The following is a 20,457-nucleotide window of genomic DNA, read 5'->3' on the forward strand; positions in this document are numbered from 1 at the left end:
TGTTGAAGGCAGTCGTACAAGCTATACCCACCTACACAATGAGTGTTTTTTAGCTTTCAAAAACCTTATGTAATGACATTAACTCCATGATGGCAAAGTTCTGGTTGGGGCATAAAGAGAATGACAAAAAAGTAGCTTGGATGAGTTGGGACAAAATGGGAAAAGCTAAGGAGGTAGGGGGTTTGGGTTTCCGCGATTTGGAATGCTTCAACACAGCTTTGCTTGCCAAGCAAGAGTGGCTTCTAATGAAAAATCTAGATTCCCTAGTTGCCAGGATATTGAAGGAGAAATACTACACCAATGGAATTTTCTAGATACTCCATTGAGCAAAAGACCTTCGTATGTGTGGCGGAGTATTTGGAATGCAAAATATTTGCTAAAAGAAGGGCTGATGTGGAGGGTGGGGAACGGGAGGAATATTAAAATTTGGGGTGACAAGTGGTTACCATCCCCGACCACATATGCTATCCAAACCCCAGTTCGTGTGCTTGACTTCGAAGCCAAGGTCAGTGAGTTAATTGATTGGGACACACAATGGTGGAACATCCCTCTTGTCCGGGAAATTTTTAAGGAGGAGGAGATTGGTATGATCTGTGGTATGGCCATATGCTCCCAAGCACAACAGGATCAAGTAGTGTGGGTGGGAAACAAGAATGATATCTTCTCGATGCGCAGTGCTTATCATTTGGCAAAAGAGATGAGTTCAAGGGAGGAAGGAGGTGGCTCTACGCAAGACACAATGACATCTTTGTGGAAAAGGATATGGCGGATTCAAGGACCAAGGGTGGTTAAAATGTTTATATGGCAAACATACAATAATATTCTTCCTACAAAGGAGAACCTTTTTAAATGGAAAATTACTAATGATCTGTTATGCCCGGTGTGTCGTAGGGAGGTGGAGACAGTGGGTCATGCTTTGTGGAGCTGTCCCGTAGCTCGAGATGTCTGGCTAGATTGCAATGCCAAAATTCAGAAAAGCACTAGCGATGAGGATGATTTCCGTCATATACTTATGAAGCTTCTCGAACGGTTGGAGGCTCCGGATTTTGATAAGGTAGTATGTATTGCTAGGCAAGTCTGGCTGAGACGAAATAAGATGGTGCTTGAGGATGTGTTTACCCCTCTGAAGACTGTTGTTCAAATACCAACTGATCAACTAGAGTTTCATTTAAAAGTGACTCAAGGGGTGAACAACGGTAGGAGGAAGGTCGGTCAACAAACAATAGACGCTTGGAAAGCACCACCTGAGGGGACAGTGAAGCTCAACCAGGATGCGGCTGTTGACAAGCAGAAAAAGATAATAGGAGTAGGGGTTATGGTACGTGACTACATTGGTGGGGTGTTAGCTATCCAGTGTTTGACATGTCCTTATATTAGCGACCCAATGGTGGTGGAAGCTATTGCGGTGTGGATAGCAGTGGTGCTCGTGGGATTGTTGGGACTCATGGATATCATCCTTAAAGATGACTCTCTTGAGGTAGTGCAAGTGGTAAATTACAAATCTGAGTAACTTTATTTTTCAGTAAATTACATTTCACCCTTCACACTACCAGAATTTCATAAAACAATGACAATTAAATTAATCATAAGGGAAAAATTACATTCTGAAAAGAATAAAAATAGGATATGTGACAAAAAATGATGATAAGTATAGACGCATCCATTCATCGAGATGCTTATCGTCCCATTCCCAAACAAGGATCGGGATCCCCTTGAAGGAATTCGAGGGGCTCAAATTATGGATTTGGTGATCCAATGGTCCAGAACAATTTACTAAAAAAATAATAATAAAATATTACTTTTATTTAAAAAAAATAAAATAAAATTAATAAAAAACTTGAAAAAATTTGTAAATTTTTTTGTGGTAGCTGGCCATCCTAGGTGGTGGCCGGCCACCACTATTAGAGGCTAGGGGTAGCTTTGACCACTCTAGACTGTTTAGGGTGGTCGAAGCCACCCCTTGACCCTTAGGAGTGGTTTGGCAACCCTCAAGGGCTAAAAAAAAAAAAAAAAAAAATTAGGTGATTGAGACCACACGAAATTTGTGGAGTTGGGGGTGTGGAAACCACCAAGGGCCAATGTGCTAATTTTTTTTTTTTTAGCCCTTGGGCCACCTCGGACCGGCGGTCTGGGGTGGCTAGAGTTTAAACAATGGTGGTCGGCCACTATAAAAAATTTTACAAATTTTTTATTAATTTATTTTAAAATAAAAATAATATTTTATTATTATTTTTTAAGTAGATTGTTCTGGACCATAATTTGAGGCCTCGAATTCCTTCCCGGTCCTCCCAAACAAAGACTCCCCTGACCCTCCTACAAAGTCGCGCACGAACCGAAGATTCCAGAACCCCCCTCTCACGCCTACTCGCCAGAACTCTCTCGTCCTTTTCCTTCATTTATAAGCTCACTACCCCTTTTCCATTTCTTCCCAAACCCTCCTACGCTCTCTACACGCAACCCCTTTGCTTTCGATTTCTCTGATTCCTTCCATGGCCGAAGAAGCCAAAGCGAAGGGCAACGCTGCCTTCTCCGCCGGAGACTTCTCTAACGCTGTCCGCCACTTCACGGAGGCCATCGCTCTCGCCCCGACCAACCATGTCCTCTACTCCAACCGCTCCGCCGCCTACGCCTCTCTCCAACAATACTCCGAGGCGCTCGCCGACGCCGAGAAGACCGTCGAACTGAAGCCCGACTGGTCCAAGGGCTACAGCCGGCTTGGCGCCGCCCACGTCGGCTTGGGCCACTACCACGACGCCATTGACTCGTACAAGAAGGGCCTCGAGTACGACCCCAACAACCAGGGCCTCAAATCTGGCTTAACCGACGCCCAGGCCGCGGCTTCCCGTTCCCGCGCAGCGCCGCCGGCGGGAAACCCCTTCGGCGACGCGTTCTCGGGGCCAGAGATGTGGGCCAAGCTCACCGCCGATTCTAGCACCAGAGCCTACCTTCAGCAGCCAGATTTCGTGAAAATGATGCAGGAGATCCAGAAAAACCCTAGCAATCTCAATCTCTATCTCAAAGACCAGAGGGTTATGCAATCGCTTGGGGTTTTGCTCAACGTAAAGTTCCGTACGCCCACGTCGGAGGACATGGACATACCGGAGTCTTCCTCACCACCGCCGGCGGCGGCGGAGAGGAAGAGGCCTGCGGAGGCTGAGCCGGTGAAGGAACCGGAGCCGGAGACGATGGAGCTGACAGATGAGGAGAAGGAGGCGAAGGAGAGGAAAGCGCAGGCGCAGTTGGAGAAGGAGCAGGGCAATGCGGCGTATAAGAAGAAGGATTTCGATGCAGCGATTGCGCACTATACGAAGGCCATGGAGTTGGACGATGAGGACATTTCCTATATCTTGAATCGTGCCGCTACTCATCTGGAAATGGGTCAGGTATGCCAATGAATCTGGTTTACAGAACTTCCTTTTGGACCTGGTTTTCCCATTTCTTTAATTTGTTATTATGCTTGCTTTTGGTTACAATTTAGTTTATGTACTCATGTTGCATTTGACTGAGACTACGAATGCCTCAATATTACCATCTTAAATGGTTGTATGTGCGTATGTATAATTTGAACTCTGTTGCTCCCCAGTATGTGTCAAACAAGCTCGAAAGTAAAGATTGGTGGTCTTTTAAGGTGCATTTACAAAGACATGATGGGTCTAATGTGGAAGGCGATTACTGGGAATTTTGATTTGTTGTCCAGATGTTTTGGGATTTTTGTTTTTAGTACTGCTGGTAATGATTTAGGAATATGGTTGGGCTAGGAAGAAGCAACTTTAGCCATTAACCAGTGGTACGTACTTTAAAATGAGGTTATTCGATATACCTAACTCCAAGTGGATAGGCAAGCGGATCTCCTATAGGTTGGATGCACTGCTTGTCTTACCGCCCATGTCCAATGCACAATCTCACAAACTAGAGCTCTTCTTTCTCACATAGAATTTTCAAACTTCAAGTTCTAGGATTGTTGATGGTAACCCTCAAGATAATAAATGTAGAGAGGGAGAGACTAAATGTTTTCCCTGTTTTCGAAGTGTGTTCATGAAAGTACGTTTTTATAGCCAACATTGTTTCTCTACTGGTGTCCTAAAGAAGGGAGTATAGGGAGATTTATCGACTCATAATAGTAAAGTTCTATTCCAATCCAAATTAGTGGGGAGTTATCAAATAACCACCTCACCTACTCTTTGATCTCAATTTGGATTCTAGCTCTACCAACCCATGTGGACATTCCATTAATTTCCAACATCTCTCACTTGTCCACATTGGGCACCATATCCATGAACTGTCTCCTTGTCTACTGATCTCTTATCCAAACAATCTCCTCATACAGGAAATGAAGTGTGCAACCTGAAGAGAAGGCATAGGGTAAGAGCACTATATTAAGTTACCATCTAACTAACACAACACATTACTCGGTATATATCGTGTATGCCTCAGACTATTTTTGATCACACGAGATTAAACATCTTTTATCCTTCATGAGCTCACGGCTCAAAATAATGGTTATTGACCCTGTACCATGTAATATTCTCATGATTATATCAAAAACAAAAATGACTTGATTACCCTAGTTGAGCCATAAAATGGAGGTGTGTTTCAAACAATCTGCCCAAGACACGCATGTCAATTAATTTAAACTTGACTGCTTTCCTAGACATGCTCCGTGAGACCGTATTAATCATGGTCCTAAGATAACATGCTAAAGTAGCGACATCAAGCATCCACTTCATGACATAGTTCTAGGTTCAAAGGGCATATGCAAGGTCATCCCTTTTGGTCCATTAGATCCAGTCACTCTCATAATTGGTTGTCTATGGCACATACAACATGAAATGTATGCTACGGTGGAGCTCCCACTTGATTGGGCTTGTTACATGCGAACACCGTACGAATCTTAGTTTAGTTGCCATAAAGGTGTCCTAACATGAGTTTCTTTGCACAATTGCTTGTCGAGTGTTTATCTAAGATCTAAAGTTTGGCTTTATTCAGGCTTTATGAAGTTGTGAAAAACTTCATGTGCGACTCTTATAAGTCTCATCTTAGCCATGCTAAGGCAGCATTCCAAGAATTTAGCTTGCCAAGATGATTACTTGATACCTTTTTAAGCACCAAAGGAATCATTTTCCTCATCCAACTCGCTATTCCAGTGCTAGGGTGATCATCCATGTGAGTGGATTGATCTTAGCATAGTGACACGTTAATAGTGTGCTTTACATATGGTATCAAATCACAAAGTGAAGTAAAATGAACAATTCCATTAATGCAGAAGATCCTAATAATTGCAAAAGTCCAATAAGGTATCCTCAAGACAACTCATATCATGTATTCTATGAAGTCCTAGACTTTTGACACGCGTCTGAAAAACATTTCTAGCATGGTAGCTTTGGTAGGAGGATTAGCATTTAGCAAAATTCTCCCACTACAAGCCACGTAACTTCACCATATTTTAGGATTATTTTACTAACATCATAAGAGACATAATCATGTAAAACATTCGGCCTAAAACATGTCATAGCATGGCCTATAATTCAAAATCCGATGTAAAAAAAAAGGGGGGCATATCATGCTTCCATGCTTATTAACCCATTCAAATGCATTATAAAAAATGAAATTACATTCATAGGGGCGAAAACAAGCATTAGAGGGCGCTGATACCAATAATGTAAAATGAGGGTTAATTGATATACCCCACTCCAACTGGTTCTCCCACAGGTTGGATTCATTGCTTTTCTTATGGCCCATGTCCAATGCGCGACCTGAAGAACTAGAGTTCTTCGTCATCTAATAGGCGGCTACTGGAGTCTTGTTAGAATTTTCACACTTCTAGTTTTAGGGTTCTTGATGTAGTTTTTGAGTGTGTTCATGAAAGTATGTTCGGTTCCTTTTATAACCAATGTAGTGTCCCTCCACTAGAGCTTTAGGAAGAAAGGGAGAAGTTCTAGCAGAGAGATGTATTAACCTATGATAATCTTGTTCTATTCCAATTCAAATTAGTAGGAAGTTATCAAATAACCGCCTCACATACTCATTGATCTTGATTTAGATTCTAACTTTACCAACCCATGTTGGCGTTCATTAATTTCCAAGACATACATTTTAGAAGAATGCAATATTAAGGATAGCTATGGGATTCCTTTGCTTGTGACAAATCTTTCTTGATGGATCCTCTTCTTGACACCTCAACCTTTTATGTCTATGACCTGTGTGGCAGAAGGGTCTACCATGATCACTTTTTTTCCTGAGATAATGGTGTCACCCATCGAGAGTCAGGTCTCTTCTATATGTGTTGTGTTTAGATATTATAAAGCTCTCTCAATGCGTGCATCTGATACTAAGATTGGAGAATGGAAAGGGTTAGCGGGAAAAAAACTCCAAAATTTGCTGTAGATAACCCCTGGCATATTGGGTTGTTTAGCTTAATGAGTGGGGGTTCATGTGGATGTGGACATTGGGGCTTATTATGTGATTTTCTGGAAGCTTCTATTGTTTTATTCTTTATCAACATTATTGGGTTTTGATTTATAAATTTATTGCAACATTAAGTGCATTTGGACTTGGTTGTACATCAATGTAAGTTCTTTTTAATTTGATTCACTGGCTATGATGTGATAAGAGGTTGGCTAGCAATGAGTGAGGATTGTTGTATAATTTGTCAGATTCTTAATTCATTATAGCTGGAACAACCTTATTCTGACCTAATCCGAGCAATGCTGAAAACCTTGGCTCAGATGAGGATTGTTGCAATTGGCTACCTCCACATCAACCTCCTTCCCCCCATACCTGGAATATATATATATATATATATCAACCTCACCCTGTCGCAACCTGCTGAAACCAAATCCTGTAATCTTGACACAATTTATAGTGTAACTGGTATGTAAACTTGTAATACCAAACATTAATGAGGTAACGATTGAGATTGTAAAATGTAAGGTAGGTTTTCATACACCTTTTGTTTTAGCTCTATAGATAGAGCAGCACCAGTAGGAGTTTGTTAATTTGTATTGTCTCTTGCATCAAACATGTTCTCTTGTCAATGTGTATGGCCTGCCTTTGGCACTGTTAGAAGTGAGCATCTAAAATGGCCCTAGCAATTGCCTTCACTATTCTTTTTTCAGTTTGAAGTATATGCCTAATTACAGTTCGAGACATATACAGAGCAACAATGAACTTTATAGTGGGCTGTATTACACTGTCTGGTAGTGGCATTTATTTATTTTTAACTACTCTCTGAATATCTATTGTTATTGTTGTTTCAGTATGAGGAATGCATTAAAGATTGTGATAAGGCTGTTGAAAGGGGAAGAGAGCTTAGATCAGACTTTAAGATGATAGCAAAAGCTTTGACCAGAAAGGGAACTGCCCTGGTGAAAATGGCAAAATGCTCAAAGGACTATGAACCTGCTATTGAGTGTTTCCAGAAAGCTCTTACTGAGCATCGCAATCCAGACACATTGAAGAAACTAAATGATGCTGAAAAAGCAAGGAAGGAACTAGAGCAACAAGAGTACTTTGATCCTAACTTAGCTGATGTGGAGCGTGAGAAAGGTATTGCCTTCTATAACAATCTGCCTATTGTTTTGTTTGTTTCATGTATGATGTTGCGGTTTCTTTCTGTGGAGGTAATTTCTTTCCGATGAACAGTTTCTTCATATCTATGTTGTGTCTTCTTATCAACTCATTTCGATCCTATATACTTTGTGACTTGTAATATCATTTGACTTTAATTGCATCACTTGCTTTTGAATGGATAGCACCCTGTAGAACTTTTAAAAATGCTGTTCTTGCCTTCTTTTAAGTTTGGGGCTCATATGATTTGTGCATTCAACTGTGTCTAAGATAAATGGTTTTTTGGCTAGCATTGCTGTTTGTCATATCACTTGGTTGGTACCCATGGCATGTAGGTAATGAGTATTTCAAGGAGCAAAAGTATCCGGAGGCTGTGAAGCATTACACAGAATCCTTGAGAAGGAACCCCAAAGATGTAAAGGTAAAAAGCCTCCTAACAATACTTAATTACTAGTACGAAGTATTTTCTAAATGCCAGTCTCCCATAGCAAATGCCATCAATCACCTGTTGGAGCACTTTGTGCCTTGCAGGCTTATAGTAATAGAGCTGCATGCTACACAAAACTTGGGGCGTTGCCTGAGGGATTGAAGGATGCAGAGAAGTGCATTGAACTCGATCCAACCTTTTCCAAGGGTTATAATAGAAAAGGTGCCGTCCAGTTTTTCATGAAAGAATACGACAAAGCTTTGGAAACATATCGGGAGGGGCTGAAGCATGATCCTAACAACCTGGAATTGCTTGATGGTGTGAAGAGGTATGGTACATGAGTACATCTATGTAACTTGTCTCTCAATTGACTGTTTGTGAGCCTATCCACACATGCATGATAGTAGAAGGCCTTGTTTAACTGCCATTTCAAAACCCATTGCAGGTGCATCGGACAAATTAACAAGGCTAGTCGTGGGGATTTGACCCCCGAGGAATTGAAGGAGAGACAGGTCTGTGATTTATTCAAACTTGTGTTAAAGACTGACTGATTTTATGAAACCATGTTGGGCTGTGTTCTTAAGTAACCTTCCCCATCTTGCAGGCCAAAGGAATGCAGGACCCTGAAATTCAGAACATCCTCCAAGACCCTGTGATGAGACAGGTAATGCTGGTTTTCAAATTTCTTTTTCCATAAGAGTGAAATTGGATATTTTAGTGTCTTCTGAGCTATGTGGATAGATAGACTGACTAAAGAGGGTTTGGGTGATGGATGCAGGTTTTGGTTGATTTCCAGGAAAATCCCAGGGCCGCTCAGGAACATACAAAGAACCCAATGGTGATGAACAAGATCCAGAAGCTGGTTAGTGCCGGAATTGTCCAGATCAGATGAATCTGAGGGGGAAGATGTGGCATGGACAAAAAAACTTTTGCATCATTCAAAATGTACTTTTGTGTGAATTGAGTAAACTAGTTGTCTAGTTCACAACAACAAAAAAAAAAAAAAAAAAAAAGACTTTTGGTTGGAAAATTTTGAGATGTTTCTAGCTTTCAATTTGTTTAGTGGAGGCCTTTATTGTGTATTGAGCTACACCCCTCTCTCACACGCTCGCGGGGGCGCCTGCGCAACACATGTTCTACAAGGCGTGTAATTTTAGACGCCTGGATTTAGTCTTTGGTTCAACTCGATGAAAGGCCGTACTTTTTTGTTTTAGAAGGTGCTGTCCTGTCAATTCACTGAAAATTGAAACATTATGAAGCCAGATTCTTCCCACGTTTATGTTGTTCAGACTGGAAAGGTGTGATTGGTGTTTAAGCTGCCGCAAACTAGGCTTTGTATGTTAAACCATAGTCTCTCGATCATTTTTATTCTGTTATTTTATTTTATTTTATTTTTTATTTTTTTAAAATAAAAACAATAACAAATTACTAAAATCACAAAATATTTAAAATTATTTTTACCTTTTTGTCCCATTAGAACACTTCAAAACCAAAAAAAAAAAAAAAAACCTATATCCTTTAAAAAAACAGTAACAGGGGTTCTGAGGTGCAACATCTTCGACCCTAGGGATTTTGAGGTTCATCACGTATGAGCTGTTGCCTGCTGTGCCTTATTCTCGGAGGTAAATGAAGCTTTTGTTACAAGACGCTTTTTACTTCAAAATTTTATTTTTCAAATGTAATTTTAAACATGTTTTAAAGCTTTTACTAAATACTTCAAAATTTTATTTTTCAAGCATAATTTTAAACATGTTTTTAAGCTTTTACTAAGTGTTTTGGTTATTTTTAAGCTTTTTGACTTTTAAAAGCCTTTTAAATTTTTTTTATCAAATGATTTTTTTTTTTTAAAAAAAAATTAGTTTTTTAGGTACTAAAGACACTTTGGAGATTTATAAATGTAATTTCAAACTGGCCCTTACTGAAAGGAAACAGATCTTCTCCATTTCATTTGAAATTGAGAATATTCAGTTAACGGCTTAGATTGTTTTAAAAGAATCCAGGTTAAAATGTTGCCACGTCATTTAGAAAAATAAGATGAGCTTTAACTCTGTCATCCGAAGAAAACGTTAAACTTTAACATCAAAGCTTCTCTTCCATCCAAACCCAAGTTCCCCTTTTCCTTCCCCACTTTCTCAACCATCGTACCTGGCTTCTCCGGCTCCGGCAGATCCTTCTCTGTGGTACATTTTTGCATCACCATCTCCTCCGTGCTGGCTTTTGGTGTTCCTCGGCCATGAACAAAGAATAAGGAAGAAGACTCTGTGTTTGTGTGTTATTGCTTGAGAGAAAAAGAGAGAGATCTAGACAAACAAGTAGAATATTTACTCACATGGACATTCATACCATATAACAGAGTTGTATATGCATATTCTATCTGTGAAATCCCATAAAGGAAGAGTATTGTAATATTTTTGCTAACGCAATTAGAAGAAAAAAAAAATGATTCCGGTAACGGCGGCTCTTTCTCCATGGTAGGTTTCCCCACCACCACCAAGTCGAAGTCCTCGGTTTCAAATTGTTTTCAAAAATCCCTATCTCAATTCCTCGGCTTAGAGGCATCCTCAACTCTAGGGACTTCTGTGAGCAACCAAAACATACAAGCTTCTCTGTAACACGATCCAAAAGCAAATATCAACATTCCATTTGAGAAAATTAAAAAGAAAAAAAAAAAAAAAGAATCTGACTTCAACATATCCCCATTCCTCTAATCCTTCCTGGGTTCTTGTAGTTACTGCCATTCTTCCAAGACAGAGGAGAAAGAAAAAAAAAAAGTACCACTTTTCCATTTAAAACGCAATACTCAAGCATCTTGCGGCCAATTGCACACAAAAAGAGCAACGGAGGAGGTGGTGGTGGAGAAACTCATCGCAGAGAAAGAGCTCCGAGCTCTGGAGCTGTAGAAGTTGACCCGACGTACTGAGCAAGTGGAGAGAGTCTTCTTCCTTGTTATTTGTTCATGGCAGGCCAAAGCCAGCGACGATGGAGATTGCAGTGGAGAAACCCAATCGGAGAAAGAGTCGCTGGTAGATGAAGTGGCAAGGGATGGGTTTGGATGGAAGAGGGATTTGCCGTTAAAGTTTACGTTTTCTCTTAGACGTTGTTAACTGGGTGTTTGATGATGTGGCTGATTTTGTACCTTAGATCTTTTTGAAAAAATCTGAACCGTGAACTGGATCCGGATCCTTACTGAAATGGTAGAGAGGCTTCTGCGTCTCACCTTCCCTATCATAATATTGGTAAAGCATTTTAAATTTTTTTTAGTGTAAACCATATTTTTTAATGTCTTTTCAAATTCCCTCTCGCAGCGACATGTATCACATGCGGCATCACTCTCCTACCGTTGCACCAACTCTTGTTGGACCTTCCCCATTGTAAATTTTGTTTGCTTTATAGCTTCAATTTAATCATTTTGCATATGTTTGGATGATAACAAATTCCATCATGTTGTTATAATATGTTTATTTCAAGTATGATAGTTGCAAACACACTTTGTTAAAGGATATAAAAACCAGAGGCATTGGAAGACATTTGAAATTTAAAGCAAGAAGCCAACTCCTAAGCAATCAAGAACTCAAGGTTAAAGAATCTTTGTAAGAGTTAGGATAATCTTGTAAAAGCTCTTAATGTCTGAACTCTTGAGGGCCTCATTTGTTAATAAACTGTCGGAAGTCGTATTTTGTACTAAAACTGAATTTTGACATTTGATCTAATGAGAATTTAATTTTTTAGTATTTTTTATTGAATCCAAATAGAGGGTACTTCCTTATTTACATTGTAAAATTAAAGTAAATAAACACATAAATATTGTAAAGACGTTTACTTGAATATGAAAATTGGTCTATCAGTGGAACTATTTCCTGCTCAACTTTATTCACTCTAAAACCGATAAGACACCATTCTTGACTCAAAAATCAGATTCAAATCTTTTCAAAATATCCTCAAAACTGATAGCTATCATTCTTAATTCTTTCAAAGCTGATAGTTACCGTTCATATAAACGGCTATGTTGACTATATTGTTGCTAAATGGCTATATTCTCACTAAACACTATAAATACATACTTTCAGCTCTTGTTAAAATAAGCTCTCACACTTTCAAAATTGAACTGGACCATTGAATTGAATTTGAAATCTGGTTTATCAGGTGGAACTAGGAGTGTAAGCGAGCAAAGCCACTCCCGAGCGAACCCTAGATCGGCACGACTCGGTTAGGTTCTTGAGCAAGCTCATATTAGGTTCGACTGGTATATTTTTAACTAAGTAACAAATAACAATATATAGTCAATAATAACAAATATAGTATATAGATTTTTATTTTATTATATATATATATATATATATATATATATATATATTAAGTAACAAATAACAATGGTCGATATATGTTAAGCAGCAATAACTAATTGATTATATGTATAGTAAATATTAAAAGTGAAAATATCAAACTATCAATGCTATTCTTCTTCTCATCGCAATCTACTTCATATTTTTTGTGATTATATGAATGATTGTTAGACAACTATTTTAATTGACACTTGATCAATAGGATTTGATAGGCCATGCTTAGGAAAGGCGAATTTGTCTACACCCTAATTTAGTGTAATTTAGGTAGACAATTCATACGAACCGAAGATGAGTTATGCTTATCCATTGATTGTGTGTAACAAATTAAGATATTTGATAGTCCATACCTATAGAAGAAGGATTGTACCGTATCTAGAGGTTAGGCAGACGGTCCGTGCCAACCCAAGATAGATTATACTTATTTCTTAATAATGATAGTTTCTTGACTACTCGAGTGACACAAGTCTTATCATGCATAGAAGGAATTTTTATTATTAAAATATGATTGACCATTGTTATGCGGTTAGTGATGAAGTTAACCCCCCATTCTTCTTCTCATTACAATCTACTTTTGCTCTTACTTTTATGCATTTACTTTACAATAAAAAACAAATCAATCTCTTTTAAATCAAGTTAGAACTAATCCTGAAAAACTTGATAACAACATTAGCGTAGTCCTTGAATTTCGACACCCTCAATATAGCTCTATCCTACAAGGATTCATTCTATTGCGAGTGGTAATTTTATTATTTATAATTTTTGCACAACGAAAAGACTACATCAATTTTTGGCGCCATTGTCAGGGACTGCTAAACAGTTGCGTTGTTAACTTTAAAGGCTTGAATTTAACTTAATTAATTAATTTTTTTTTTCTAATCTTGTTTATTTATTTATTTTCTTTATTTTATGTTCCAGGTCTTGATATGTCCCTATTTGTGCAGTACACTCGAGCACACCTTCACTGAGCTTGAGCGCACCTGCCTGCACCAATACGCTTGAGTGCACATTCCCTAAGCTCGGGCGCACCAACCCAGGGCAGCACAACAATGACAGTTTGCCTCCAAATCTGCATCTTCGGGCCATTTGTAGTTTTTACTTTATTGTTTTATTTAGTTATTTATTTTTAGTTTCCTGCATGTTTGGTCGCCATTCCTTATCTTTGCCATTAATTTCTGATGATCTTGACATTGAACGCACTCTTAGACAATTTAGAACCGAAAGGAACTCTAATTTGATAAGAAAGTGTTACACTAAAACCATGGCCGAGGGAGAACAACCTATTGCACTGAGAGATCATTATCTCCCTACCACTTACACTTCTCCCTTATGTCTCCAGCTACAGGACATTACGACAACTCACTATGAAATTAAGCCCAGCACTATTCAAAGTTTTTCATCATTTCTTGGACTTAATAACGAAAATCCTTACGAGCTCCTCGATGAATTACTAGAAAAATGCTCTACCAACAAGTTGCATGGTTTCACTGAGGACACTCTATGGATGCGTCTCTTTCCCTTTGCTCTCAAAGACAAAGCCAAACATTGGTTCAATTCCTTATAATCTAACTCCATAACTTCTTGGGATTAGATGCAACAAGAGTTCTTAAAGAAGTACTTCCTCATAGGAAAGACCAATGATATTTGAAGAGCTATCGTTAGTTTCTCCCAATATGAGGGCAAACAATTTCATGAGATTTGGGAGAGACTTAGAGACCTTCTTAGGTCGTGCCTGTATTACGCTGTCCCGAAATGGCAGCTGGTGTAATGCTTCTATGATGGCTTGATTGTAATACCCGATAAATCACCTTTTTATTTAAGTGTTAAAGATTTCTTAACCGGATAATAATTACTTAAAACAAAACCTTAAAACAAGTGGCCTAAACCTTCTTTGATTAACCCGAGCCCTTAAGACCTTTTAAGAAGAAAAAGCCCAAAAACACCCTCACTGGATGAGCGCTTGCCCAGGGGACCACACGAGCGCTCGCATGAACAATCCAATATCCTTTGTGTAATACCCAATTGTACCTCTGAGCATTTTTTACCTTTTGTGGATAATACACGAGCGTTCACTACTAAAGTACGCGAGTACTCGTTGACCAATTTTCAGACTCTTGGACAATACCCAAATCGCACGCCTGAAAATCATCTTTAACCCATTGTGAACAGTACATGAGCGCTCGCACCTTTCCAGGATTTCTCCTGTAGCACCCTCAGCTTTTTCCCTTATATAAACCCACCTGCGCCACACGACCCTTAACCCTCATTTTAGCCCCTGTTGCCCTAGAGAAACCCTCTTTGGTTGGTTTTTAAGAGTTTATGAGGTTTGTGAGTGTTGTTGGAGAAGGAGGAGGTGTGGAGCTCTAGCTATCTTCTAAGGTGACTTCATAATCCTTCTTTCATGCTTTTCTAATTGTTGTTACTACTCTCTTAATGTTATAAGCTTTAAAGATGCCATAACAAGTTCTTGTACCATTTTCTTATAAAACCAAGAATGATTTTGAAAAAAAATAATTGATACTCCAACCAAATACTAGTCAAGTGCAACACATTGTTGAAAAATATAATCAAAGAATGAAAATGGAACAACAATGGAGAAGAAAAAACCTGGAAGGAGATCATCTACCCTAGCCTGATGCAGCTGTTGGACTCTGGTAAGCATCGTATGGAATGATGGCTAAGTTTTGAATCAGATTTGGAAATTACAGCAGCTTCAGTATTGCTGACTAGAGGTGCCCTCGATCGCACTAGCTAGTGCACTCGATCCTTCTGGATTGGGCGCTTGGTCGCACTACCACAGATTAGAAATACAGCAGCATTAGTGCTACTGTTTGGCAGTGATGCGCTCGATCTCTCTAGACAATACTCAATCGCAATGCTGCAGAGCCTAAAATAGAACAGAGAAGACAGCAGCTTCAGTACTGCTGTCTAGCAGTGGTGCGCTCGATCGTTGTAGAGGTGTGATCGATCGCATTGCTGCAGATTAGAAACAGAATCATAGAAATAACAAACAAAAAAGATTCAAAACAAAAAATAAAAAATAAACAAAATAAACAAAATTAAACAAAATTAAAATTTTAAACAGAAACAGAGAAAACAAACAAAATAAAATTTAAATCGAATTAACTAAACTAAAGGAAAACTTTCTAAATAAAATTTAAATCAATCCCCGGCAATGGCACCAAAAAGTTGTTGTGACAATTACCCACCTAAAGTAATAGGCGAATAATTGCTACTTTTTACTCACAAGTGCACAAGATTAAAACGATAGTATAGTAGGCAAATACAAGATCATTCCCACGGAATTGATGAAATTATGCTTAGAATGATTTTCTTAATTAATTAACAAAATGTCACAAATTGAAATAATAAGAATGAAAAAAAAGATTATATAAAAATAAAAAGAATAAAATGGTAGGGTTTTGACATCCACCACTAATTAGACTCAATTAAGATAAACAATATGCCAATGTTCCAATTATATCAAGATACCCAATGTTTGCCAACCTAAGGGCATGGTATCTACTCCTTAAGCTATTGATTTCCCTAAGCAATGAATTAGGAAAGGTATCTACTCTAATTCTTTTCTCTTTCAAAGGATTTAGCATGACACTAAATTGTTTTTTAAGAAAGCATAAATATGAAAATCGACAACCACATGAAGCCTAGGGCATGGTATCTACTCCCGATTCTCCATGTTGATTAATCCAAGAACCTGTGATGGGGTTCTTTTGTCACTTTATTAAGCCTAGGATTCGGTCATCCAAATTGACTTAAATAACACACCCATACCACAAGCATATGATGATCAACCACATTCATGTGAGGAATTCAATAACATAGAAATAATCAAGTTAAATATCCCAAATATAATTGTAGCAAAGGTGCCAATATTGCAATCCTAAAGAGACATGATTAGGGCTTCAATCGAGCCCTAACTAAAGTACTAGCTACATAATAAAATAAATGGGAAAGAGAAGGAAAACGCAACACTCTTCTTGATCTAGCCTTCAATTCTTCTCCCGAGCTTGTGTTTGCTTCTCCCCCTGTATTTGGATGAATAGAGGGTCTACTGATAGGGTTTGGAACAACCCTAGACATTCTTGTGCAGCCTAACAACTCAACATTTGAGTTGGAATTGGATTCTAGTCTTTGGAACCATGCAAAACCATGGCAAACCCTGTCCTCAGCTGCCTAGCGCACGATTGCGCTTGATCGCAGGTCTGCGATCGATCCTATTGATTCGGCTGCTTGAGCGCATGGCTACATTCGATCCTAGCTCTTGTGCGCTCGAGCCTAGTGTTGCCAGCAATCAATCCCAGCCTCCAGCTTTTCCCAAAAATGTCTTTTAAGTTTGAAACTTGCCACAAATGCTTGCTTTTCTTCAAAAACCCTAAAAATGCTAGAAAACACACACACACACACACACACACACACACACACACACACACACACACACACATATATATATATATATATATATATATATATATATATATATACTACAAAAAATCAAATATTAGCAAAACTAAGAGATTAACATATGTGAATTAAGGGGCTCAAATTTGTAACATTCAGCACTTATCAGGTACATGATCTCCTTCCGGGCTATATTTTTGACATTGTTGTTCTTGGATTATTTCTTACATATTTTGACAACATGTGTGGCACTTGATTGCTATTTGGTTGGAGTATCACTTTATTTTTTAGGACATGTGTTTTTGCATTCAATTTTGGGGATATGGAAAAACAAAACATTGTCCAATTTCTTGTTATGTTATTCTTAAGCATGTGGTTGAGCTTCAATTTTGATTTGAATTTCATTGGTGAGTTTAAAATTATGAACACATGATCATCTCACTAGGAAATTTGAGTCTTGTTAATTACTTTTGGCAAAATGAGATGCTTCTTGTTTCAATTTGAATTGACCATAAGCACACTGGCACATGTTTGTGAGGTATGAAATTTAAGACCAATTATGTTTGTTTTCAATATCTTGAATACAGTTGGGTGACTTATTGGATAAATAGCCTTAGTGCGCACGCACACACACACTTACACCTAATGCCCTAAAACCATTTGGTTTGGGAGTCATTGGCTTAACACTCGACACATGGGTCAATTAGAAAGTGTAAGGGAACTAAGCATTGTACAACCTGCATAAAAAGAAAAAGAGAAGAAAAAAGGAAAAAATTAGGCCTTGGTTGTTTCATCCGATGGGGAGTTTAATTAATTATGAGATGCTATATCATTTATGTTGGAATTATTTTGACGCCACATGATTATGTGTTAGTCCACTTTACACCAATTCAAAATTGTGGTATCTCAAACTGCCATTTGTAAGTAACTTGACTTGTGATTTCTTGGAATTTTGAAGATGAAAGTTGCTTGCCAATGAATGAGAACAATTATTTCTGTGATGCATCATTCTTTTGAATAACATAATGCCGACAATGTTCTTGGGTGATAAGCACCGAATGTTGTACATTCAAGCCCCTTAACTCGCATATGATAATTTCTTAGCATTGTTATTTGTTTGGCTTTCTGTTGTTTTAGTGTTTTCAGGCTCTTAGAGAGAATACAAGAAAAACTATTGATTTTGGGCTTAAAGCACACTTTGAGAAGACCTAGCATATGTCTTAGTATTTTGATCATAACTTCTGGTCAAGTATTTGATTGAGGTGAAACTAGTGGCAGTGGAAAGCTAACTCAAAATTATACAAATCATTATGAAATACAAATATCCTAATTCGGACGTTTGCTATGCCAAAATTGCCTCGCAATATAAGAGCGCAAAACAGCCACTTGTGTAGGTGCGCTCGAGTGCACCACAAGTGGGATCGAGTGCACCACAAGTGAGATTGAGCGCACCATAAGTGGGATTGAGCACACTCAGGCTCCCTGGACATGGAAAGAGCCCCAATCCACCCTGAAGAAGGTTTTCAGTCTCCTATTCCAATTGAGAGATTGACCTACGGATTTTCTGGGATTCTTAGGGCTTCTAGGACTTGTTTGATCCCTGTATATAGACCCCTAAGCTTCAAGAGAAGGTGTGCTTAGTTTTAGACTAAAAATATCTTCTTGAAGGCTTGAAGAGTGGAAGAGAAGATGAACATGACAGGAGGCCATTCTAGCACCACCATGAGCGGCTAAACTCGAAATTGGGTGTTGATGTAGCCCTTTCCAAGTAACAATGGTATAATTGTATTTCAATTTGGGTTTTTCTATATTATGCGTGATGGTTATATAACTGTGAGAATTGATCTTAATATTTATATTCAATCATTATGAAATTCTTCTCTTGTCTTATAAAGTCTTTTATATTGATTGAACTCAATCCTTCATATTTTATGTGATTATGTGATTGATTGTTATACAACGGTCTTCTCATGCTTAGGGAAAATAGATTGTACTACACCCTAGTTTTGTGTAATTTAGGTAGACAGTTCGTACCAACCGAAGATGGGTTATACTATTCCCTTGATTATATGTAGCCTATTAAGGAATTAGGCAATCCATTCCTAGGGAAGATGGATCATACAACATATTAGTGGTTAGGTGGACGGTCCATGCCAACTGAAGATGGATTATATTTATTCCTTAATGATGGTATTTTCTCGATTACTCGAGTGAGACAAGTCCTATAACATGCATATTATGAATTTTCCTTATTAATTTATGTTTGACTATTGTTATGCGGTTAGTGGTGAAATCAACCCCTTATTCTATCTCTCATACTTTTTATCTTTATTTTTATGCATTTACTTTTATAAAAACAAAACAATTCAATCATCTTTTAAATTAAGTTATATTTGATCTTGAAAAGCTTGATAAGTTTGGGGGTGTAATAAGCACCGAATGTTTCCACATTCAAGTCCCTTAACTCGTATATGATAATTTCTTAGCATTGTTATTTGTTCGATATTTGTGTTGTTTTAGTGTTTTTAGGTTCTTAGGGAGAATATAAGAAAAACCATTGATTTTGGGCTTAAAGCACACTCTAAGAATACCTAGCATACATCTTAGTATGTTGACCATAACTTTCTGCTCAAGTATCGAATTGACGTGAAACCAGTGGCAGTGAAAAAATGCTATAAATCGTTGTGAAATACAAATTTCCTAATTAGGACGTTTGCTATGCCAAAATCCCCACGCAAGATATGAGCGCAAAACAACCACGTGCGTAGGTGCGCTCGAGCACACCAAAAGTGGGATTGAGCGCACCACAAGTAAGATTGAGCACACCATAAGTGCGATCGAGCCCACTCGGGCTCCTTGGATGCAGGAAGAGCCCCAATCCACCCTAGAGAAGGTTTTCAGCCTCCTATTTTCCAACTGGGAGACTGACCTACCGATTTTTTTGGGATTCCTAGGGCTTCTAGGACTTGTTTGCTCACTATATATAGACCCTAAGCTTCAAGAGAAGGTGTGCTTAGTTTTAGACATAAAATATCTTCTTGGAGGCTTGAAGCGTTGAAGAGAAGATGAACGTGGTAGGAGGCCATTTTAGCACTACCATGAGCGGCTAAACTCGTAATAGGGTATTGATGTAGTCCTTTCCAAGTAACAATGGTTTAATTGTATTTCAATTTGAGATTTTCTATATTATGCATGATGGTTGTATAACTGTGAGAATTGATCTTAATGTTCATGATTATATGTAGCCCTATTTGATTTAAAAGATGATTGAATTGTTTTGCTTTTATAAAAGTAAATGCATAAAAATAAAGATAAAAGGTATAAGAGATAGAATAGGGAGTTGAACATTAATCATGAATATATAATCATGAAGATTAAGATCAATTTTCGCAGTTATACAACCATCATGCATAATATAGAAAAACCCAAATTGAAATACAATTAAACCATTGTTACTAGGAAAGGGATACATCAACACCTTATTACAAGTTTAGCCACTCATGGTGGTGCTAGAATGGCCTCTTGCCATGTTCATCTTCTCTTCAACTCTTCAAGCCTCCAAGAAGATATTTTCTGTCTAAAACTAAGCGCACCTTCTCTTGAAGCTTAGGGGTTTATATATAGGGAGCAAACAAGTCCTAGAAGTCCTAGGAATCCTAGAAAATCCGTAGGTTAGTCTTCCAGTTGGAATAGGAGACTGAAAAC

At 38.3% G+C, this 20,457-nt stretch overlaps 1 protein-coding gene across 1 annotated transcript; it reads left to right on the forward strand.

The window, feature by feature from the left end:
• Nucleotides 1-2,291: 2,291 nt before the first annotated feature.
• LOC132174884 (hsp70-Hsp90 organizing protein 3-like) lies at nucleotides 2,292-9,266 on the forward strand. Its single transcript, XM_059586618.1, has 7 exons — nucleotides 2,292-3,383; nucleotides 7,257-7,545; nucleotides 7,902-7,987; nucleotides 8,098-8,321; nucleotides 8,439-8,505; nucleotides 8,598-8,657; nucleotides 8,772-9,266. Exons 1-7 carry the CDS (start codon nucleotides 2,490-2,492, stop codon nucleotides 8,883-8,885), a joined length of 1,734 nt encoding a protein of 577 aa, XP_059442601.1. The 5' UTR covers nucleotides 2,292-2,489; the 3' UTR covers nucleotides 8,886-9,266.
• Nucleotides 9,267-20,457: the final 11,191 nt, after the last annotated feature.

The sequence above is a fragment of the Corylus avellana genome, chromosome ca3, assembly GCF_901000735.1.
Source record: "Corylus avellana chromosome ca3, CavTom2PMs-1.0".
In the NCBI taxonomy this organism is placed as follows: Eukaryota; Viridiplantae; Streptophyta; class Magnoliopsida; order Fagales; family Betulaceae; genus Corylus; species Corylus avellana.

Coding starts and splice junctions, on each gene's coding strand:
- LOC132174884 (XM_059586618.1), top strand. CDS start 2,490: ATGGCCGAAGAAGCCAAAGCGAAGGGCAACGCTGCCTTCTCCGCCGGA. Junction 3,384..7,256: donor CTCATCTGGAAATGGGTCAG/GTATGCCAATGA, acceptor TTGTTGTTTCAG/TATGAGGAATGCATTAAAGA. Junction 8,506..8,597: donor AGGAATTGAAGGAGAGACAG/GTCTGTGATTTA, acceptor CCCATCTTGCAG/GCCAAAGGAATGCAGGACCC.